Source organism: Hypomesus nipponensis, chromosome 10 (assembly GCF_054491055.1).
Source record: "Hypomesus nipponensis isolate SF chromosome 10, ASM5449105v1, whole genome shotgun sequence".
NCBI classification, from domain to species: domain Eukaryota; kingdom Metazoa; phylum Chordata; class Actinopteri; order Osmeriformes; family Osmeridae; genus Hypomesus; species Hypomesus nipponensis.
Window position 1 is genome coordinate 8,278,434 of NC_140370.1, and position 23,027 is coordinate 8,301,460.

The following is a 23,027-nucleotide window of genomic DNA, read 5'->3' on the forward strand; positions in this document are numbered from 1 at the left end:
CCCCTCACCAACTCCCAAATATTTTTTGCTCAATAAAAAAGCATATATTGTGCTATGACCGCAACCAGCAACAGTAACCAGAATCATGTAGGCTATATTAAAGACAGGGGACTGAGCAAGGTAGTAAGAACAGGCTTTATTAAACAAAATACAGTATGCTCCACATACAATGCACAAGACTAACTTGTCATATCCCATCAAACTAAGTTTTGATGGTATGTTTTACATTTTCTTCACTTGTTAACCTCCTGTCTAAATACATGTTCCCAAAGCAGGTCACTGAACAAGTCACAGAGTACTTGAACATTCCCTCATCCTCTCTCATGACAGGTTAATAGAATCCATAAGGCGGTTCATGAGTAGGGTGACCTCCAGTGTCTCCTGTTCGCTGAAGAACTTGGCCTTTGCCTCCTGGCTGTGGACCGGGTGTGGAAGATGTAAACCAAGTCGACTGTAAGAGAGACGAGAAGGTTCATGGGTGGAAAACAATAGATACAGAGAGACATGAAATCTGTTGATATCAATAGTGACAGTAGCCTCAATGCCAAATGATTCACATGACATGCAAATACCGAGGTACAAATAGAGGCACTGATATTAAAATCCCAGCATACTAAGGGGTCTTACTATTTTGGTGTTCGAAGATCAAGAAATTTCTCCTTTACATCCAAAACAACATCAGTTGCTTTTGTATCAGGCAGCTTGATTTTCACCTAAGAGGTCAAAGTGAACATTTTCAGTTATGGAATAGAACCAGAATATAATATGCAATTTACCTTATGGAAGATAATAATGTGTCTCCATGGTTACCAGCATGCCCTCACAGCACATGGAGGAGGGGTCTTTCCTGCTCATCCCCAGAAACAGATCCTCTGTCCCAACATTCTGCCTCAGTATTACTTCATATCTGCACACATTCACACACACACACACACACACACACACACACACACACACACACACACACACACACACACACACACACACACACACACATACACACACACAACATGCAAACAAGGCTGAGAGTCTCATACAATTACAAGGGTATGACGCATGCAACACATATTAAGGTTGTTGTGGAACTGATGATGATCATGACCGGTCTTTAATATCTTTAAGACTGAAAAGTAATTAACGGTCTGTTGAACAGTGATAGAAGTGTCTGCTAAATGAATAATATGTCAATAAAATGTAATTAACCTATTGGTTGGGTCTAATGTATCATATATCAACAAGTTGGATAAACAACTAAGTTTATCTCATTTATGTGGGAGAATACTATGCTGTAAGGTTAATAAAAATCAGAACGTTATTGACTTACTCTGGCTGGAGACGTGGGTCAGCGACGTCATCATACTGCCCCCCCTCTGACACTTCTTCCTCACTCCAAATATCCTTGCTGTTCCTCTGAGCATAAGGTGTTGTTGCTAAATAAACAAAGTGTTAGTAAACAGCGACATAATCAAGGCGGATATGCAGATGTATGTAAACTCTCTTATTACGTTCTTTTGTAGTTTTGGATGAGGTACAGTGCCCAATATGTCCTGGGCCCATTTTGGCAATTGGTTTTGCACTCTGTAGAAGAAGAAAAACACGGTTTCCTTTCACCACTACAATCTGCTGTATCTGGTTAGAATTATGTATCTGTAGCTGTATCTGGTTAAAATTATGCAGAAGAGGAAGATTGTCTTCAGTTGTTTTCCCACTGCAGAAAACTTACTTTGCAGTCATCGTTATCGTCCTGCGTCGTTAGCAAGGCAGAGAGCGCCTGCAAGTTCTGGAACGATGACAGATCCATTCTGAGCACTGGAACGATTTGTACACTTCTTCAAAAGGAATAATACACGATGCAAAAATATTATATAGATTAACTTAAACTGCTGATTTGTTGACGTTAAATAACCCAATGAAGAATTTACTCACAATACCATGTGACAGGGTCAGTGTTTTGCGGCTGTTTCCAGGATACGCTTAGCTTTTTTGCTGCCATGGAAACCGACGTCATATTATTTTCAAAGTGGGTGTGTGGCTACAGAATTGGGTTCATTTCTGTGGCCCCACCAGCGTAACATGGATTCATATTTTATTTTGCTCTATTGTGTCATAATTGGAAACAATTTTCTGTCCCAGGATTTTATTTTTGTGATACTGGTTGCGTATACATAGGCTACTGCAGAAACAATCATGTGTCCGATTTATGCCACTTTATGATGTATGAATTCAAGGAAATTAAAGGCCGATGATGTGGTTGACGAATTTGTAAAATGTCGTGGGCTACTATGAAAGAAATAAAATGATTATAGTCTAATATAATTTTTGTTCAATTGTAGCATGCCGGCTGTAGGTGGCCTACTCCAGTGCGCGTCACACGTCATGGGAGCTTGGTTCGCGCGTATTGTTGCTGAAATAATTGTTATATAGGCTTATGTTTATGATTATATATTTTTTTATTTTTTTTATTTAACCTTTATTTAACCAGGCAGAATAATTTAAGAACAACATTCTTATTTCCAAAGATGGCCTGGCAAAAAGCAAAAGTTTTTTGAAGGAGAGGGGAAGGGGGCTATAGAATAAAAAATCAGGTTAAAAGCACAATGACACACAATCAAAGCAATACAGACATACAGAAAAAAACAACAAAAAACAAGCAGGTTACACCAAGCAGGGCATTAAGAACATAGTGAGTCAGGGGGGATACAAATGTTAAAAGCAAAAAGCAAGACATATATTATTTACAACAACCACAATAAAGACATAGACTGACACTGGCAAGTATGAACAAAGGATACAGGCAGGAGAAAACAAAGCAGGCAACGTAAGTACAACAGGAGGACAAACTAGTTGTCACTGCTACTGTCTTTAACTTCATTTTGGGGGGCTTATGACCTCTTTGTTGAATTTGAATATAATGTATTTGGTATATGGAGAGATAATTAAACGCATCGTATGCATGGATTTGTGTAGGCCTACAGTATGTGAGAGATTCTAATGAATGCTGAATGCGAGCCTATACTGGCCTATATTTTGTTTGCACGTTATGGGCTATGATGACTGAACACATTTATTATAGGCTAATATGTGCTGTTCACAATAGAGGTTGCCATTGGTTACTTGTTATTGTTATATTTTATTGCACTGCAAATTATTAATAACAGGGGGCCCCCCCAATCAGTTTCCGCCCCCACCCCCCTGAGACACAACCCTTGCTCTGCCCCTGCTACTACTGCATTCTGTCCTTGTCTGTCTTCAGTTCCATCTCCCTGGAACTGACACCCTACAGGAGGCGTTTTTCTCAGGCTAAACTACCAGCTAATAACTGTCTTTAGGTATGTTTCTCCACGCTCACTCTTCCGACTGTACCACCTTATTTGTACAGATCAACATAGCAATACACTGATCAGATATTGTTCATGCTTTATTAAAGACAAGCAATTTACAAAGTTTAACCATGATACATAACATTTATTCATGAGTTATATTGATCTGCTAATTATTTATGTTAATTACATGACCAGGAAATAAACTAGATTCAAACTAACAACATATTACATGTTCTTATTGGTTTATTATAATCCCACAAAATTAAAAGTTTTGGTTATAGAAAGGCATAATGTAGTACTTAAACCAACATAAAAGGAAATAATCAATTAAATGAATGAAACTTTGTAACAAGCTTTTAGAGGAACAAGATGCTTCATTCGTCATGGACAATCTACTTGTTTTCACATGTATTTTTCAAGGGCTGCAAGTGCATCTATTTTTTCAAATTTGAACCATTCCTGAGGAATTTTTCCTGAACCTTGGAACTTCTTTTTGTAATATGTCTCCAAGTCACTTTTAAATCTGCAGATGAACCACTTCCAGTAAGGCAGCTCAGATAAATCAGGTGTAATGCTCCAGCAAGACATATGTGGACCACCTGTGCGATATTCTTTGTATATGATTGATTTATCAAAGAGATAACTGTGAAAAGTCCGATCACTTGCCACAACAGTCTGACAAAAATCAACAGCAAGGTCATTTGTCTGATAAAACGCTACCCCACATACTCCACTGGCACGATGGAAAGGGATACTATGATCTGTTGAATGTCCCTCAACAGTATTTGTACAGCAGGCATTACAGAAAGGACACTTGACCCAGCAGCAGTGACAAAGTTGTTCAATGAGACTCTCCTCAGGTCTCCTTTTAAGTAACTCCATCTTTAGAAGACTTGTATCTTCAAGGCTTGCTTCAAACTCTTTAGTGATGGTAGCGAGACCTTTCTGAATGAGATGCTCTAGGAAATCAAAATCAGTGATGTCTTTGGTTTTAGCCTCATTTGGGAAAGTGTCTGTAAACGTAAGTTTATCGGAGAGTTCATTTGACAAGCTTGTGATCCATTGTTTAACTTGTTCTTTACATTTGTTTTCTTGTACTTCTGTGGTGGCAGATGCCATTGCACATACTACGTCTTTCTTTTTTTGGTCAAAATTCTTCTTGATCAGGGTTATTACTTGGGCATGATTTTGTGTGTTGACATGCTTCTCAACTGTTTCTTTGATAAACTTTTCAAAATGCTCCCTTGGATAGTGCACATATTCCATGAACATATCAAAGTTTTCTTCCTTTGCAAGTGACTTCAGGATGTGTTTTTCCAAGTTAGATCTGTTTCCACACAGTTCTGGTACATAGGTCCCCATACCTGATGCCAAATCAATGGTAGCTTGTTCATAGATAGCATGGGAAATTGATACTTTCAGTTTATTACAAATGAGCTCGCTAAGCACAGTTGTTGAATTTGCACCTTGCAGGTATTTCTGAAAAACATTATAGTATTCTGATTTCTTGGCCTGCAGTTGAACATGAGCAGCATTACGATTTATGAATTCTCTGTGCAGTGCAGCAAATCTTCCCCCGACTTGTTCACACACCAAGAGTGATAGATCCACAATAAATTCCTTTCTGAAGACATATTTCTTAACAGTTGATTGAAAATCCAAAACTTTATCTCGGACGTGACGCACAATTTCTTGCATGTAACTGCTGCTGTAGCCATTTGACCTAATTGGCTTGCTAAGGACATTTTTTGCAGAAGCGTTCATAATTCTTTGGATCATTACTCTAACAGCATCTTGATCTTCTGATGATAAGAATATAGTTGCTTTCACCGTTTCAATGAATTGGTCGATCTTCGCACTATGTGTTTTGCTTTGAAATGTTTGCAAGTAGTGGGTGTAGTCATCCAAGCTTTGAAGGTGAAAAAACTCTTGAGCAACTTTACGGTCATATACTAATGAAGGTTCATGGATTTCATTGAGGATTTTGGTCACTTCCTTTGACATGTCAATCTCTTGAATGGGCTGTGTGTCTTTGGTTAAATCTTTTACCCATCTTTCCCATAATGCATCAAATGCAGTTTCTTGCTGTTGTTTTCCCATTTCCTTTCCTTTTATATCCAAGGCAAGCTCTTTGCTCTTTTGAAAAAGTTTGTCTTCATAGTCTATCTTCTTCTCCTCTAGCATTTTCAAAGCTTTCTTCTGTTCTATAACTCCCTCTAGCTTTTTTGTTGTCACTTTAACAAGGTCTTTGATAAGTGACTTGATATGTTCTTCAAATCTCCCTTTCCATTGTATTAGGATCTCTTTGTCAATGTCTTCACTGAAGTACTTTTCCATTGCTAAACTCACATTTTTTTTATTCTTGTCCAAAGCAGCAACGATAGTTTCCTCAACCGTGGTCAATTTCCCATTTTCAATCTTTTGGCATATTGTTTTTTCAACTTCCAGCACGGCACATCTGAGTTCCCAGGTCCATTTTCCATATTCTGTCTCAAGTTTCCTGTGCACTGCTATTTCTTTGGTGTTTTTAAAGCTAAAAACAAACTTCTCATTTAGCAGTGCATCCCACAAGTCCTGGATGCTGCTTTGGAACTGTGAGAGGGTTATGCCACCGGATTGTGATGCTTTTGAGATGATCAAGTCCTTAAGCTCCAGAACATCCCTACTATACCTAGGGTTTGGTGGGGCCATGGGTGGGCTTCCCTCCCAAAGCTGGGCAAAGTATTTTACATCTCTTTGAATGTCGAATGCAATGACGTCACTGAAGCACTCGACATTACATACCTCCTCTTTGGCTGCTAGCTGAGTCATTTCATCCAGTTTCTCTTGTAGGCGCCTTTTCCCCTCCATGTTTTGCTCCCCTGCGGCTATATCTCCAACATTCTGATGTACAAACACACAACTGGGAGATAAATTCACCTTCTTCATCCTCATGAAGGCCTGGACAGCTATCTGAATAATATCCTGCATCTCAGCAGGATTCTCCCCAAAGATGTTAATCAAGGTCATGTTTCCAAGGCCAATGACAAAAGTGGCCAGCTCATTGTCATGGTGGAGGGTTGCCTTGCCCGCCAGCTCAAGAGCTCGAAGTCCCTCTGTGTCGATCACAACAACAAAGTCAATTTTCAACTCTGCTCTTTTATCATCAGCTACTTTGATCAGCTGCATGAATGCCCCTCTGGTACACCTTCCAGCACTGACAGCAAACTGTAGTCCAAACATAGCATTCAGCATGGTAGATTTACCAGTGCTTTGAATGCCTAACACAGATAGAACAAAGACTCTCTGATCACCCAGTTTTTTGATGATCTGATCCAGAACACTTTTGATCCATGTTAGGGGTACATGAGCAGCATCACCATCCATCAGCTCAACTGGATGTCCTGATATCATAAGTTCTGCAGCCAGTTCAGGAAGGTAACATACCTCATCAACATTCCCTAAGGATGCATAGGCCTCGTAAATCTGCCCTATCTCCCTGAAGAGGTGCTCAAGGCCGAAAGTTGCTGCAAGCAGTTCCACTGAAATCTTTTCCAGTTCCTTTTGTTGGTTTCCCAGTTGTTCTGTTTTATCATGTTTCTTCTTCAAATTCAGGACTTCAGACCACTTTTCATTATATTTATGATGAATATGTGAAAGCTCATTTGCTGAGAGTTCATCCAACTGCATCCCTACCCACTTGAGAAAAAACAATCTTTCTCTCTGATTCAGAGACCTCAAGTTAGCAACAAACATCTGCAGATATTCACTGAAATCACACTTCTTTTGGTCTTTTCGAATTTGCTTAATTTCGTTTTGTATCCTGCTTTTTTCTATCTCAAGGTTCCCTGTAAGGCGGTAAAGCTCTTTATTTTTGTTACACCACTTGTGCCAGAGTTCTCCTTGACATGGCAAGGTATTTTGTTTGATGGATGAGAGCTTGATTCCTTTGAGAAGTATTTTCATACTCAGTGCAGCATTCTTCCCTTTTAGGCAGTCCTCATAGTTCTCATTCACTTGGACTTCAGTGTTCTTCACGATTTCCTGAAGTTGGAAGGTACATGAAGATCCAGATACACTTTCTCTTATAATCTTCTGCAGCACCTCAGATATATCAGCCTGACTTAGGTCTCTCAATCCCATTTTGTACTTTCCATTCATGGCAGTGACAGGAGTGTTTTTCTCAGTGAAAAGACAAATGAGAGGTTTATTAGACTTGAAAAGCTTCTGCAAAACGACCTTTGTTTTTTCATCTTTCCCTGGACTTGTTAGGAGAACAATGTTGACAGAGGCACTCTCGGTTAGAATATCACGCTGCTTTTCATTAGCTACAGCATCACCATGGAGATTGCAGAAAGCAACACAGTCATTAAAAGCATCATTGGGCTGTCCAGAAGGGCAGTACCACGCTATGTCCACAACACCATCCATCAGGAGACTGCTTTTGGTGCTGCCCGGGCAGTTCCTATGGAAGAAAGTACTATGGCGAGGATTCATCAAGTTGCTCAGCAGCTGAGATTTAGATGTGGGGATGGAGCCAAGTCGAAAGACTGCCACCATTGGTGTCTTTGCTTGGGAAATTGGCATACTTTTGCAGGTAGTTGAGTTTGAATCATCAGTTGACTTCCAACTTTTTTTTATCTGCCTGAATGCCCATAAAGGGCACTCGATTTCTTTGGTAATCAGATTTGGCACAAGAAAAGGCAAGGCATACTGGCACAGTGACAACTTTGAAACTATGTACTGCTGTAGAAAGGTATCTGAGCAATGAAACACTGCCATTTGCAGGTCCATTGGATGAACATGAGATTGCAGGTTTCCGCTGTCTGCAGTGGTTGTGTTTTCTTCAAAGAAGTCATCAAAGGAACTGTCCTCTACATGGGTGTGATCACTAGACTCTTTCACCATAGTACTTCTACATGTGTAGTCCATTGCCAATAACTTCAGAAGAAAAATACAAACAAGTTCTTTTTCTGTCAGTGTCTCTTGTTGCCGGGGTGAGGATGGGTTGATGACCAGTACATCTGCCATTGTAAGTTTGTCTTCATACCTATGTAGAAGGTTAAGCTTGCTCAGGAGCTTCTCTACTTCAACACAAATTGACGGTTTATTTTCTGTATGTGGTTTTCCTTCAAAAAAATGCTGCTTCTTGTCTTCTCCCTTGAAATTTGAACACATTTAATGTCAGTATTCAGTATCCTATCAAGACAGTCCAACATCAAATTGTTTATTGCAAAACATCTAGATTTTTATATTGATGTGTAAGTGCAACTGTAGAGCACAAAATTATGACAATTTACATTAAAATAATTTTACAGTGGACTGATGGAAATGGAAGAGTCATTTACCATTATACTTGTTTTATGGCTGATTCCAAGCAGATAGGGATTATAGTAAAGCATCGTTATTAAAGAAAATACAACTTTGATGCTTGAATACTTACCACACACACATTTTCACCAACACACTCTGTGTCACCTAGAAAGGAAATTGAAAAACTATTACAAGTTCAAGTTTATTATCATATACTCATATTTATCAGTAATAAAATTATTTGTGCTCAATGTCCGTTCAACTTAGAGAATATTTAAAAAAAAAAACTGGAGCATGGAGAAAAAGGGTAAAAAATACATTTAAAAAAGTAGTGCAAAAAGATATTTCAAAGACAGTTCAGCATCCTGATGGCATGTGGGTAAAAACTATCCCTGTATCTGCTGTAGTATATTATTTACTATAAAATGTGTATTTATAACTACAACTAATATATACTATAAATTACTTTTCAACTATATTAATCGATATAAAAGGTCAATCATCTTCAGTAAAATCATCATACAATATTAATCTTAAAAGGAATTGATTTTGTTTCTTGGTGACTAAGAACCTTGTATAAAAATGACATAAACCAACCTGATTCCGTTTGTTCAAGACTTTGTCCTTTGTGGCGTTTCACTTTCAGAGGCTCTTGTCTCCGTCGTATCTCGTCCTCATACATCTTTACAGTGTAGCCATGCAGTTTGTTTTCAGATACCAACAAATCGATCTTCTCAATCAATGACAAGATTTCCATTGGATCATTCATAAGCTTGTTACAGATGTGATACCGGCCTCCACATTTTTCCATCAGCTCTATGAAAGCACGTTTCCCCTTCAGATCATCAATCAGTGTCTCTACTTCTTTAACATTCTCATATGTGAAGAGACTCATTGCACACTCAGTGTATCTTTCACCAAGTATTTCTTGAAGTCTTTCTGGATCAGTTCTGTCAGTACTGGTATGCTGACCCGATGGTTTAAGTAAGAGGAAAGCATTGACTTCCTGGTTATTTCTCTTAAGTTGACTGCAAAAGTGTTGTTGCAGGGCTTTTTCAAAGTCTACACTGTTTAAGCCCAACATGTTGATGATAGAGATGTTTCGTCCTGATAAGTCATAAATTCTTGATGCAATCTGTGAATATTCATCTACTTCACTATAGAGGTCGTCTTGGTAAAGAAGCAGATTTTCTGTTCCAATCGTCACTGCATCAATGTCACCAACCAATGCAATTGTCAGATGAGGTGACACTAAAACAGAAATGAGGGTGTCATGAGTGAGAATTTGTTAACTTCACATACAATATAGCTTTTCAATGGGAAACCTGAGTTACCCATGGTCCTGGACGTAGTATCATTCATGTCATGATGTTCTTCATCATTCACTTTGGCCTCAACCGCAAAAGGTTTATTCTACGAAGATCAAAACATGTTCTATTAATCAAGTGTAATCAGATTGTTTTATTTTAACCCTTGTGCTGCCTTCGGGTCACATGACCAAAAGGTTCATAACGAACCATCGTTGTGTTTACCCAATTTTACCCAATACAAAGGCAAATAAAAATAATTTATTTTAACCTTCGCAATGTGGGGGGTCTGAGACACCCCAACGGTTAAAAGAAAATGCTTCACTTTGTTTTTGTATGCGGTAAAATTGTCGCAAACGAAGGTGGGTCACAATGACTGATGGGTCAGAATGACCCGAGGAGAACACAAGGGTTAAAAAGGAGAACATTAAAAATTTTAATCTACTGTAATGTAAAAAATATTGCTTTTCCTACCTCCATTTTGACTTCACAGTCCTATGCAGCAGTCATGAGAACTGAGTAAGAGGTAAAGTAAAACTGTTTTTATTACCGTAAATATTTGAGAATCAATAATACACTGTTTAGTACTCAAAGTGCTCCCTGCAAACGTGAAAGCTCGGGGCGGGGCGCGCGGGGGGGTCATGCATGTACATCACAAACATACAGAATTATTATTTTAATATAATTATAGGCAAACACATGGGCTACCCAAAACACAGACAGCCGATAAAATGACAATCAGCTTTCCCGAGATTGCTGTAATCAGCACCGCCTTCAAGGCTACAAACAACAGTTTTGCATTTGGTGAATACCATACTAGTATACAAACATTACTAAGACACGTTAAAAAAAACGTACATGCTACCGCCGTGCACCCAAAGTACAGATTTAACTTTACAAGCTCACACCCAATTATATTGGCACAATAAACCTGGCGCCTTATCGACACGCCCCTCTGCAGCCACCACATTCTTGAGAAAAGATGTTAACTCACCGTCAGTTAACAGAACATGATGTAGGCCTATGGAATCTAGCTACTTAACAATCTTGTAGATATTAATGTTTTAGAACTACTAAAACTACCTTCTCTGAACACGCCTATCAGAAAATGTCAGAAATTGTTTAGGTGTCATAATTGTAGCCTATTGAGTATACCCGCACCAGTAATGTAATTTTATATTGGAGTACACTCACTTCTCTGGTCACGACTACATAACAATCTGGACACCTATTGCACCATTATGTCAAAAACTATTTTACATCGCCATGCATTCAATATGCCAAGTAGCACAGTATTAAAAAATATATATGATACTCACTCGTGCAAATGCATTCCATGTTCTTGCATATGGTCAGCAACTGAGTCAAACAACTTCACTAAACTACTCCCCGAGCCGATTGGATTTATATAGAGCGTATTTTTTCAACCTTTAACCAGAGCCTGTTTAAGGACAGCCTTGCCACTCCCTATTAAACCCCATTGTACCGAATTTGGCTGCAGTTCCACCAGAGTTCCACTGGGGGTGATCGCGAGCGAGTGCATGTTGAATGGGAGTCTATGGAGCTAAACGGCTAAATTTGTCTCTTTCGCCTGATTGTCGTTGAAAAATCTCCGATTTGATTGTAGTTTGTGCTATTCAACATGGATTATAGGTCAAAAATTGAATGAACGAGTACTTATGTCCTTTTGATTTCTTACATGGTGAGTCGTTGTTGCCCATAACACGCTAGCATTCTGCTACTGAATGCTGATTGGTTAGTAAAGGACTGATACGACCAGAGTTCCAGCTTGATGGCATCCTAAGCGGAATCAGAATGTCGGAGCATTAGCAACATTAGCAACAACATTAGCAAGCCAAAACTCTTTCAAGCATGTGTATTGACAGGGAGAGCCTAACCTGTCAGCTATGCCCTGAGAGAAAAAAGTAAGTGACCAGAGCTTGCCGTCAAGCAGTAGCTCTGGTCGTACGATGTGTATGACGTCATTGACATTTTCAAAAGCTTTTTAGAAGAGAAAGGCGACTTTAAAACAATCTAACAGCCAGCAGTGTGTATTTTTTTTGCCTCCCCTTTCGAATTCAGAATTCAAATTACTAGACAAAAAATTATATCCTGAGAAAAGTGGATTTTGAGGGGTACCGCTCCATAGACCTCCATTCATTCTGCACTCGCTCGTTAGCGCCCTCACATTGAACTTCAACCAGTTCAGAACCCGGAAGTTTTCCCGAGAGTGGCAGTTCTCTCTATATTAGACATTCTCTGCTTTAACCTAAACCCAGATTTCTATGAAGTCACGTGTCTTCAGAAAAAATGTACCACTTTATTCCACTAGGAGGCATAGGAGTTGGTCTTCCAATAATGCATGCTTTCTACCCTCTTAAATAAAGGTTCAAATTATGTCCACAAAGGGTTATTCAGCTTAAATACGCTAATTGTATTTTTGTGATGTTGCCTTAATATTTACAGGTAATGTTCTTTCTTCATGATGCCGTCTATTTTATGAAGAGTTTCAGTTCCTGCTGCAGCAAAACAGCCCCACAACACGATGCTGCCACCTCCATGCTTCACAGTTGGGATGGTGTTTTCAGGTCTACAAGCTTCCCCCTTTTTCCTCCAAATGTAATGGTGGTCATTATGGCCAAACAGCTCCACTTTAGTTTCATCAGACCACAGGACATGTCTCCAGAAGTTAAGGTATTTGTCTTGGTGTCTTTTTGCAAACTGTAATCTGTTTTTTTTAAAAGTTTCTTTAGGAGTAATGGCTTCCTTCTTTCTGAGTAGCCTTTCAGCCCATGTCGGTGCAGGACTCATTTTACTGTGGATAATGACACTTTCTTACCAGCTTCAGCCATCATCTTCATAAGGTCTTTAGCTTTTGTTCTGGGGTTGATTTGCACGTCGGACCAAAACAGGTTAATCTCTGGGACACAGAACCCGTCTCCTTCCTGAGCAGTGTGATGCCTGGACATTCCCATGTTTATACTTGCGTAGAATTGTTCAAGCATCTGGAAATTGCACCCAAGGATGAACCAGACTTGAAACACATCCCCAGGTGTGCCTTCAATTAACTCACATGTTGTCAGTTAACCTATCAGGAGCTTCAAAAGCCATGATATCATCATCTGGGCTTGCCCACATTATTTAAATACATAGTACTTTTGGTGTATGTAAACTTTTGACCTTGGAAAAAATGACAAATTCTCTAAAATATTCTCTTTCTCATTATTGTGACATTTAGCAAGTTAAATATTTTGTTAATCCTAACGGACCTCAAACAAGAGAGGTTTAGTCTGATTTAACTTCAGACAGTGACAAAAAAGTGTAATGTGTCTTTTTGTACAGTGTATGTTAACTTCTGGTTTCAACTGTATGTAACCCAGGCAGTTTGTTAGACCTTCATCTTACAAATACAAATATTATTCAATGCCAATATGAGGTAGTGAGATGCATTAGGCAATAAGTATAAGCAGGAAGTGAGCTATTAACACCTTTTATTCATTTCTGGCCTCCCAAAAAGTGTATACAAAATTAAATATTGACCAAATTTGTCCAAATCTCTACTCAGAGTACCACCAGCTTCTCATTCAGGGCGATCTGTGCTTGTGTGAGGTTGGACAGATAGGTCACCATCAACAAATCCTGCAAGAGATAAAGAGAATTAATCAACTACCAGAGGGGAGGGGAGAGGGGAGAATAGAGAGACAAATAAGTTGGATTTATCATTAAATATAGACCAAGGAAAACATGGGACCAAAAGATAAATCCTTCGCTTGAGATACAATTGGTTGACAACTACACCACTCAACAACAACCTTTCCTAGGGAAACAGGACAGACAGACATGTCCAACTTTATCTAAAACTACACAAATTCATCTTGCATGCCCGTGTTAACTAAGGCAGTACTCACGTTGATGTTGGAATTGAGCATGGTCTCAAAGTCCTCGGCTGAGATCTTGGGCACCTTGTTGACCAGGTCCATCAGGTAACGTCCCACGCTGTTGTCTGCCGTCACTTTTCCAGACTGAGGGACAGGTTAACGGGTATTTATCAAGAAGTCGTATGCATCAGGAGTAATTCAGGTAGAAAGGAGCCAGGTAAACCATACCCTACAAACGGCATTCTGGAGAAAGTTGATAACAGCCCAATAGTTAGTAGTACCTGGTAGCAGGGACTACTATGTCATGAATACTCACAAGCACATCATCTATGTAGGCTAACACAGTTGTCAGCATGTCCTGTACTCTGGCAGCAGACCCTCCCACCTGAGAGAGGTCAGAGGTCAGGCCCTTGCTGTGGCTGGGAGAATCTCTCGTTCTCTGGAGAAGGTCCACTAGAGAAAATGACAAAAGGGGGACAGTGAAACAGTGCTCACCAAGACAATGCTGATAAAATGCTACAACATAAACAACAGATTTTTGTTTTTGTTGGTTAAACAAAAGTAGTGTGTTTGGGTCACCGAGCCCAATATTATATCAATACCTTGTCAGAGGCCAAAATAAATTTCCAATAATGACCATCCTTACCATCACAAACCATCAATGCTCTAGTGACAATATTGGAGGACACCTTTTCAGATAGTTCTTGGAAGGTGAGCTACGTCACCAAGGGAAACGCTTTATTGATATTGGAAATGAGTGCACACCAAACCGACTACTCACTGGTCCAACCAACATGTATTCAACATGTTCACCAACAATAACCATAAGCCAAGAAACACAGCCCTGAATTGTATATGCCATTTATAAGCTTTTAGCCAAGTATGACTTGAGGTGCTTGAACATAGCCCCAACAATACTCCAACCATCTACAACACAGTCTTTGTTTTACCAATGACAGTTGATGACAGTTCTTACCGCCTATCCTCTCTGTGTCATAGTAGATGTACTTCACACTGAGTGGGGTGAACATCACGCCAACCGTTTTCCCTGGAACACCCATCTGAGCACTGTCAGGATCGCCCAAAAAAACATTCACATTACTCCACAGCTCTTCAGTAAGCAGATCAAAGGGAATATTGAGAGAGAAGGAATGAGAAACAAGAAGGCCACCTGACGTAGGCCCGGATGTTCATCTTGCCGCTCTGCAGAGCTGTGTCCACAGTCAGGTGAATGGGATTCTGGGCCTCCCGGCTGTAGTACTCATGGATTAAGACAGAGTGCTCTGTGATGTCAAACCCTGTGGCGTACCTGTTTCAATAAACAATTCATTTACATTACATAGGAACAATCTGATGCAATTGTATTTGTTAATTCCTCTGAATGAGGGATACACTCACCAACCAATGATGACCTCAGTGGGAGATACCCTCTTATGGAGCTCATACATGTTTTTAGCAAACTCCATGTCCACTGCAACCTACAATAAAACAAGTTAAATACCACAATTTACAGAGGCCAGCTGGCTACAACAACAATGTATATACATACCAGGGGTGGCTCCCGTGAGGGGTAATGGTAATTTACTTTAGCTATACGTTTCTATCCCCCCCCCCCATACATTTCATTCGAGGATGATACATACTTAAACACGTATGGGAATTATAATTCCGATAAAGCTGATATACTTTTTCAATTAAATGACAAAAGACATGTAAACTAAATACACACCTCATCCTCGGATTCATTGTGCGGGACAGAAAAGCAGTTGGTCACCTCAACAGAGTGCTTTTCAATGGTACCTGGGGAAAACAGATGGGCCTATGAGCATGGATACAGGCAGACTCTTGCCTGCTAATTGCTAGCTATGTGAAGTTGAACTTGACTACCCATTCATTTAGCTAGCTAAATACTTTATCCGACTAACAAGGGCTTTTTAGAGTGACGCTTGACTGGGCTATTTAGCCAGGCTAGTTTGCACGATTGCGTAATCTAGGCAAACTGCTAGCTAGCTAACTCCTCATGTTGAATAGGGTATGCTAAAATGGGATACCTTTAGCTTGCTGACAAGCAACCGAGCGCGGAAAGCGGATACATTACTGTCCCATGCCACTCATGAAGTAAATAAGTTAGCCTATATTAATTTTGAATTACCTAGCAATGTTCCAATCACACGACTAGCGCCCTCATTCCTACGTTCGTACGAGTCACCAATTGAGGCAAGAACGACAGGATGGATTTTCACCACTGGCCCGTACACCGACATGTTGGAAAAGGAAAATGTCTTCGTCTCGGGTTTGTTAATTGGTTGAATGACAACAAGTGGAAGCTCTCTACTGCCACACTCAGCAATGGAGTGGAGTGGGCACATGGATGCAAGTACTCATATGTTGAGGCTTCAAAAGGCATATCTACATGTGAATATATTGCAACCAAATGACTGATTTGAGCAGCTATTTAACTAAGATAATTATTAATGAATGGAACTCAATATCCAAATAATGTGTAATCTTAAATATTAGTAACCTATACACAAACACAACAAAACATCCAGATGTTCATTTTCAAGTAGGCTAGGCTAGACTACAATTCAGCTTTAATCCCAAATGTATATTAACTAGCACTATATAAAAAATATGGTATTTTATTTAGGCCTATTAACGGAAAAAATATATTCTCTGAAAAGGCCGTCACATCTAAATCCATTCATAGTTTGCTCACGTTTTACTATTGATACAGCATTTCGTCTGAAATATCGGAGTGGGTTGATGACAGCATCCTATCGGCCACTGTTGCTCCCACACCTGCGCAACTGCCGGTGATTCACTCCGTCAGATGCACAGAGATGGTGTGCCATACTGTCGTCTTTTGAATTGCCACCATCTTTTCATTTCAAATACGACGGGAAACACTTGAATTGTCATTTGAAAGAGGCTGTTGCATTGTTTTCTTGTTTGTTCAGTGTGGATTTTCACGCATATGGTTTTCCGACTGGATGATTCTAATTGCCTTTGTTTCCTGGAGAATACCAGAATGAACTAAACTGATGTTGCGTCGCACGCCTACCGGATCGGAGCCCTGGTAAACAGCAGAAATGGGTCGGATAGTAGTTCTCTGTTGGAACATTTCCTTAGTGCACGCATTTGTATGAATGAGCTGCTGCACAAGATAAGATAGCCTATTAAGGATATTTAAACTGCGAGAGGCAAACCCACAGGTATTTTTTATTTATTTTTATTTTGTAATTTCACACAAGCTATACGGTGCTTAGGCTATAGTCATTTACAGACCATCCTTGCATAATTTTGAAAGTAATTTACTTATTCGTTTGGCTTGATTTGTTTACATTTTAAATTAAACATGTATTTAGAATGTAATTACTTTTGTGTGGGGGCTATTACACACGATAGGCCTTTGCATGTTTTCTATAATTAGAGACAGAATGCATAACAACAAACTAATGATGGAATAGACAACAGACACACACACACTCAAATAGCCACACACACACACACTCCTTTAAAACACCTCCTCCAGACATGGACATCTGACTAATTGGAGCGTGTCTTTTGGCAGTTATATGCATGTCACACACACTACTTTCCAGTATCAGATTCACAAGTACGTAGCTCTGCTCTCCATCTTGACATCCTCGTTGCATGGAAAACATGTATCATTTGATTAGTATGGAACAAGATTTGACGGGTGAGAACAGTGAAGGTGTAATTGTGAAATGGATAGTCAGGGTTAGACTAGATATCCCACAAAACCTTAAAGTCAACATTATGCCTGAGGTGCCTCATAATTGGTTGGAACTAAATGGATTGGATATCCACTTGGCCACTGTATATATTTCTTTATGAAGCCAGAATAGATAAGTTTTAGTAGACAGAAACCCTTGGAATGGATTATGTTTATTTAAGTGATATTTGATATTTGCAAAGTTGTATACAGAACATTCAATACCATCATTTCCTAATTAAAAATAAAATTCTCTTCCAGGACCTGTGCATAGAGAAGCAGATGATATAATCAATAGCCATCAGACAGTCTGCAAAAGGGAGCATATCAGCAACACTGTAATAAACACTCTTACAAACATACACACACGGACGATCCGATGGCCCTTGAGAACTCCGCCTTCACCTCACGCCCGGAGTCCCTTTCTCTGCCCGCGACGGAGAAGGGGGAGGAGCCTGTGGATGAGACTAAGGAGGTAACCACGGTCACTGGGGTGTTCAACGTGTCCGAAGAACTGGGACATGTGGTCACTACGGAGACAGCCCCACCCTCCGAGCCCCCCATTAAGGTCAACCGATCATTTCAGTCCAAGCTGGCAGAGAGGGAGGCCACAGCCAATCAGCACACAGCAAAGACTCAGGTGCCAGAGAAAGAAAGGGGCCGATTTGGCTGGGGTGAGTAAAGAACCTTACTCTTTCTCCAACACTGTCTTGGCCTTAATAATTCCTTGGACAAAACACAGTTACAGTCTATATCATGAGTTCTAGGGTGTAACCGCCAAGCTACCAAAGGAAGAAAGGAGCCAAATGCTTTAAAGCTTGGACAATGTTTAAATAATGAACTCTGACCATAAATAGTCCACCTCTCTAAAGATATCGAGTCATTGACTGGCGACTAAAATGTTCCCCTCCCTCCTCCACACGTGTGCATTGTGTATTGACCTGACATGAGGACATTCTCCGACACCTAACTTCCTCCTGTAGTCTGTCCCTGATTGACAGAGTGATACCACTCTGTTACTGGAGTTTCTCCTCACTGGCTCGGACATTCACACAGTCCCCTCTTTTTCCCCTTTACTTATGATCTCTCTCTGGGAGGATCCTAAATCATTTCTCTCCCACATCCACCCCTTCGCTTTTTATGTTATTTCTTTCTTTGTTGCCTAATTCTTGACCTCTCCTCTCTTATCTCCTCCTCCCCTTTCTTCTTTTTACTCCCCCCCTCCCCCTTCTTCTCTCCTCTCCTCCACAGGCCGCAACAGGCGCAAGCGCCAGCGCTACGTGGAGAAGAACGGCCGATGTAACGTGCAGCACGGGAACATGCGTGAAACCTACCGCTACCTGACTGACATCTTCACCACTCTGGTGGACCTCAACTGGCGCTGCTCACTGTTTGTCTTCGTCATGGCCTACGCCACCACCTGGCTCTTCTTTGGTGCCATATGGTACCTGATAGCGTATGTTAGGTAAGCACTATTGGAGGACGGTGTCCCCAACAGGTGGGGTCAGTGAGGAAGTGTGAATCAGAATTTTATATCGATTCAAGGTTTTAGATAATACACAGATGGATTGAAAGGAATACTGCAGTGGAATAAAACTTTTTATTTATTTATTTATTTTACAAATGGACACTTTTCATTCATGGAAAATGTGCCCTGTGAATCTTTTCCCCTGGTCTTTACCTTAGAGACAGCCTTGCTTATACAACTGCCCCAAAAAGGTGTTCAGCCACCTTATAATGATGTCGAAAACGACTGTAAGTCAGGTCGTGTTGACCCGAGATGAGTGGAAGGTTGGCAGGATAAGCTGCTGGTTTATTGTTTGGAGAAGCAGAAGCATGGCTGGACTATTTGGACTATTCTGGACACCCTTTAATTTGTTCTCTTTTTCCATTGCTTTTCCACGTCTCTGTCTCTCTCTCAGTATTCACTGATTCACTGCCTCCCCACTGCTCCTTCCCCAGGGGCGACCTGGAGCACCTGGAGGACGAGACGTGGACCCCCTGCGTCAACAACGTCAACGGCTTCATCTCTGCCTTCCTTTTCTCCATTGAGACCGAGACCACCATCGGCTACGGCCACCGCGTCATCACCGACCAGTGTCCAGTAGGCACCATGCTGTTACTGCTGCAGGCCATACTGGGATCCATGGTCAATGCCTTTATGGTGAGACTAGCTGATGTTAGACAGGCTTTTATAGTGCATGTTGTGTGAAAGATGCACTTTAATTATAGGATTAATTAGGCACCACTGAGCATACAATACTAAATTATCTCTCTCTCTCTCACACATACTTGTTATTATTTATATCCTTCCTTAACCCCCCATCTCACCCCTTTCCGTCAAGGTGGGCTGCATGTTTGTGAAGATCTCCCAGCCCAATAAGCGTGCGGAGACGCTGGTCTTCTCCAAGCACGCCGTCATCTCCCTGAGGGACGACCGTATGTGCCTCATGTTCCGAGTGGGCGACCTCCGCAGCTCCCACATTGTGGGCGCCAACATGAGGGCCAAGCTCATCAAGTCCAAACAGACTCAGGAAGGTATTGCACCTGCAGTGCACATACACACACAGAAACACACATTGTCTTTGGCTGCTGTACTATTCAGCATATCAAACTAATATAAGGGCTAGTACTGTATGTGTGAAAGCAATTACCCTCTAGTGTGCCAAGGTATCTTGATGTATCTCATCTCTTGGATTTTTTAATTGTCTAACTCCCTGTATTATTTACGACCTTCTCCTTTCTTGCCCCTCTACAAGGTGAGTTTATCCCTCTGGACCAGACAGATATCAGTGTGGGTTTTGAGACAGGCGACGACCGGCTGTTCCTTGTATCGCCTTTGGTCATCTCCCACGAGATTGACGTCCACTCCCCCTTTTGGGACATGTCCCAGGGCCAGCTGCAGAAAGACGACTTTGAGATTGTGGTCATCCTGGAGGGCATGGTGGAAGCCACAGGTTAGTCAAGTGTTAAGTACCTTCAGACTCCATGTTGTGAGACCCAGCATAACTCTGCCTGTCTTGAATTGGGAATGGTGGGTTCATGATGTGTGTCTAGACATTTGCTTGGCATCTGTCATGGTTTGTTGAAGAGTTACTTTTGGTTGTGGTATGTGTGGCCTTTTCACAGTATAACACATGGGATGCAGAAGTGCACTGCTTGCTTCGCATGTTTGACCAAAGTGGCTTGGCTTTAGGTGTTAATTTGATCTTTAATATGTGTGCGTGTGTCCAGGGATGACCTGCCAAGCACGGAGCTCCTACTTAGCTGATGAGGTACAGTGGGGTCACAGGTTCAGCCCTATGATGTCTTTGGCCGAAGGCTTCTTTGACATTGACTACGGTGCCTTCCATCACACATTTGAGGTAAAACACTGACCTACATGTTTCCAGAATTTTGTATATATTGTCAAGTCATTTTATTCTTCTTTATGTCCCCCCCCCACCCCCCTGGGATATCCAACCATGCTTTTCTTCTATAATCATTTATATAGTTGGAATGCAGAACATGTGGATTTTGTCCAGAAACTCTGATCCCATGTTCTTGTCTTCTTTTCAGGTAGCCACACCTACCTGCTCAGCACACGAGCTCTCATTGGCTGCAGCACGCTTGGAGGCTCACCTTTATTGGTCCATCTCCAGTAGATTGGACGAAGAACCTGCTCTGACAAGCCAGTCAGGGAAGCAGCTAGACAGCGGCTCAGCCAATGGAAAAGGAGGGGTGGGGCCAACCTTTATTGTTGGGGAAATCACGGGAATTGAAGAGCAATCAGGACCAGGGGAGTTGAACGGCTGTGTCACCACTGACCAGTCAGAATCAGTGGCCTAAACTGCAGAATGCATATCATGCCAGCAGGGGAATATCATACAGTGTATCATGTCATACAAACTACAGGATAGTTACTGTACTTTATAGCAGAATATCTATCTCAAAGAAGAAATAAATTGTTTATCTAGTTTCATACTTCACTTTTTTGCTTTGGTTGATTTAAGAAATAATTTGAACAGATTGAACGGATGTACAGATTAATGTGTGTATGTTCAACCTTCTATTGGTATTGTTAAAGTCACATTTGTCTAAATATATCCAATGACAGATTTACATGTGTAGACATTTCTTGGTCAGAAAATATTTATTGAAAATGTTAAAGTATTTAAGAAGTGCCCAGAGAAAGTAAGAGGGAAGCGAGTATGTTTGATGAATGTTAAGTGGAAGAAGAATGTGAAAAATTACAGAGGTATAGAATCAGTTTTAGGACTTCAGTGTTTTCTTTCAATTGAGCATGAATATAGATAGAGAGGAATTTAATTGGTATTACCTCTAAGCTTTATTGAAAAAAAGATCTCAAGAATTAAAATGACCATCAAGCAGGCATAAGACCTAGTTTATGTAATCCATGTAGTTGTTGTAATTATGTTCATTTAAGTGTTATCAAAAATGAAGATTAATTGACATCTTTGACTGAGTACTTTGTGGCACCCTGCCCCCACCTCCACCAACACTACACTTACACAAGGTGGTGGTGAAATCTTGGAGATAAGCAAGAATTTGCTCTCTTGGAAATGTATGCTCGACTGTTTCACACACAGAAAGTCTTTAGTACAATCATGTCATTCAATTGTTATATTTTTGTTTATCTGTTGATTCCACTTTCCTGCTTCTGCTGCTGTGTGCATAAGGTACACATTTTTACTTGATGTTTTTAATATTTCATATTACATAGGCTACTATTAGGATATTAAACTATATTATTCACGTTATTTGTAACTTGTCGTTGTAAATGCTTTAGCATTATTGCAAAGTAATTACTAAGATAATACTATGTGGGTTTTCACCAGCACAGGACATAAAACATAAAAACAATGTTGTTTAAAAAATGTTAAAGTCCACGTTTACAAGACATTCATGACATTAATTTATGGATAATAGAAATGTTGGACCATCAGTCCATCAAAGGCCAATCATTTCCTACCGTGTGCATGTTTTGTCCACTAGGTGGCAATGATTTACACAGATTGATTGTACCACCATACAGCAACGCACAGTGCCCATAGTGAGGGGTCCCCTCTGTCTCCTAGGCAACAGGGGTCATGGACATGGGTAGGGAAGAGGGATTGTGGAGCTAGACCAGGGAAAAGATCAAAGACACAGTGAAGTCTGAAGACCAGCCCAGTCATTGGGAGATGGAGGTCAGATCCTATTTTTGCCTTTAACTGCGTTGACTGGTTTAGGACATACTTTAGACTTGATTCACTGTGGTGTATATACAAAACAAAATGTAGGTGATTTCTAGATTTCAGCCTTAGTTTTTCTATTTGAAATTAATAAAAAATGTGGTGGGCCAGTGCTGGTACAGTAACATACAAATTGAGAAAATATCAGTTGAAATCACTTAGCATTGTGTTGTGTACATATTGAACCCCTTTGAGGTGGTGGAAGCTGAAAGCAAATTAATATAGCTATTTTGTCAATGTACCTTTCTGCCCCA

General features: G+C 40.5%; 4 protein-coding genes across 7 annotated transcripts; 1 reads left to right on the top strand and 3 right to left on the bottom strand.

Annotated features, from left to right (window-relative positions):
- Nucleotides 1-117: 117 nt before the first annotated feature.
- Nucleotides 118-2,197, bottom strand: dnaaf6 (dynein axonemal assembly factor 6). Of its 4 annotated transcripts, none has more exons than XM_084707933.1 (7): nt 1,927-2,197; nt 1,724-1,809; nt 1,506-1,578; nt 1,325-1,430; nt 811-907; nt 628-713; nt 118-451 (listed from the first exon to the last, which is right to left on the bottom strand). In XM_084707933.1, the coding sequence occupies exons 1-7, from the start codon at nt 2,006-2,008 to the stop codon at nt 322-324; spliced, it is 660 nt and encodes a 219-aa protein (XP_084564059.1). In that variant the 5' UTR covers nt 2,009-2,197; the 3' UTR covers nt 118-321. The 4 variants fall into 4 exon arrangements, with proteins under 4 accessions (XP_084564059.1, XP_084564060.1, XP_084564061.1 ...); XM_084707934.1 differs by having other exon boundaries at nt 1,724-1,829; nt 1,927-2,064; XM_084707935.1 differs by having other exon boundaries at nt 1,724-1,829; nt 1,932-1,986.
- Nucleotides 2,198-3,400: 1,203 nt separating this feature from the next.
- Nucleotides 3,401-11,531, bottom strand: LOC146271493 (interferon-induced very large GTPase 1-like). Its single transcript, XM_084708367.1, has 6 exons — nt 11,242-11,531; nt 10,397-10,437; nt 9,950-10,028; nt 9,213-9,866; nt 8,746-8,780; nt 3,401-8,462 (listed from the first exon to the last, which is right to left on the bottom strand). The coding sequence occupies exons 2-6, from the start codon at nt 10,400-10,402 to the stop codon at nt 3,726-3,728; spliced, it is 5,511 nt and encodes a 1,836-aa protein (XP_084564493.1). The 5' UTR covers nt 10,403-10,437; nt 11,242-11,531; the 3' UTR covers nt 3,401-3,725.
- A 1,865-nt stretch (nt 11,532-13,396) lies between these two features.
- On the bottom strand, nt 13,397-16,108 carry eif3f (eukaryotic translation initiation factor 3, subunit F). The gene is made up of 8 exons (XM_084707651.1): nt 15,953-16,108; nt 15,530-15,600; nt 15,199-15,278; nt 14,972-15,109; nt 14,777-14,868; nt 14,117-14,253; nt 13,831-13,944; nt 13,397-13,561 (listed from the first exon to the last, which is right to left on the bottom strand). The coding sequence occupies exons 1-8, from the start codon at nt 16,062-16,064 to the stop codon at nt 13,484-13,486; spliced, it is 822 nt and encodes a 273-aa protein (XP_084563777.1). The 5' UTR covers nt 16,065-16,108; the 3' UTR covers nt 13,397-13,483.
- A 1,711-nt stretch (nt 16,109-17,819) lies between these two features.
- On the top strand, nt 17,820-22,183 carry kcnj9 (potassium inwardly rectifying channel subfamily J member 9). The gene is made up of 7 exons (XM_084706750.1): nt 17,820-18,213; nt 18,791-19,004; nt 19,502-19,703; nt 19,885-20,077; nt 20,299-20,496; nt 20,774-20,904; nt 21,098-22,183. Exons 1-7 carry the CDS (start codon nt 17,919-17,921, stop codon nt 21,365-21,367), a joined length of 1,503 nt encoding a protein of 500 aa, XP_084562876.1. The 5' UTR covers nt 17,820-17,918; the 3' UTR covers nt 21,368-22,183.
- The last annotated feature ends 844 nt before the right edge of the window (nt 22,184-23,027 follow it).

What these genes read in the sequence shown, in the direction of transcription:
- dnaaf6 (XM_084707933.1), bottom strand. Translation starts at nt 2,008, where the DNA reads ATGACGTCGGTTTCCATGGCAGCAAAAAAGCTAAGCGTATCCTGGAAA. An exon ending in TGACCCTGTCACATGGTATT is followed by an intron (nt 1,810 to 1,926) that starts GTGAGTAAATTC and finishes AAATCGTTCCAG; the next exon opens with TGCTCAGAATGGATCTGTCA. An exon ending in ATCCAAAACTACAAAAGAAC is followed by an intron (nt 1,431 to 1,505) that starts GTAATAAGAGAG and finishes TTGTTTATTTAG; the next exon opens with CAACAACACCTTATGCTCAG.
- LOC146271493 (XM_084708367.1), bottom strand. An exon ending in TCTTGAACAAACGGAATCAG is followed by an intron (nt 8,781 to 9,212) that starts GTTGGTTTATGT and finishes TTTCCTTTCTAG; the next exon opens with GTGACACAGAGTGTGTTGGT. An exon ending in TTGGTGAAAATGTGTGTGTG is followed by an intron (nt 8,463 to 8,745) that starts GTAAGTATTCAA and finishes TCAAATTTCAAG; the next exon opens with GGAGAAGACAAGAAGCAGCA.
- eif3f (XM_084707651.1), bottom strand. Translation starts at nt 16,064, where the DNA reads ATGTCGGTGTACGGGCCAGTGGTGAAAATCCATCCTGTCGTTCTTGCC. An exon ending in ACAATGAATCCGAGGATGAG is followed by an intron (nt 15,279 to 15,529) that starts GTGTGTATTTAG and finishes GTTTTATTGTAG; the next exon opens with GTTGCAGTGGACATGGAGTT. An exon ending in ACTGAGGTCATCATTGGTTG is followed by an intron (nt 15,110 to 15,198) that starts GTGAGTGTATCC and finishes TTATTGAAACAG; the next exon opens with GTACGCCACAGGGTTTGACA.
- kcnj9 (XM_084706750.1), top strand. Translation starts at nt 17,919, where the DNA reads ATGGCCCTTGAGAACTCCGCCTTCACCTCACGCCCGGAGTCCCTTTCT. An exon ending in CCATGGTCAATGCCTTTATG is followed by an intron (nt 19,704 to 19,884) that starts GTGAGACTAGCT and finishes CTTTCCGTCAAG; the next exon opens with GTGGGCTGCATGTTTGTGAA. An exon ending in GTCCAAACAGACTCAGGAAG is followed by an intron (nt 20,078 to 20,298) that starts GTATTGCACCTG and finishes CCCCTCTACAAG; the next exon opens with GTGAGTTTATCCCTCTGGAC.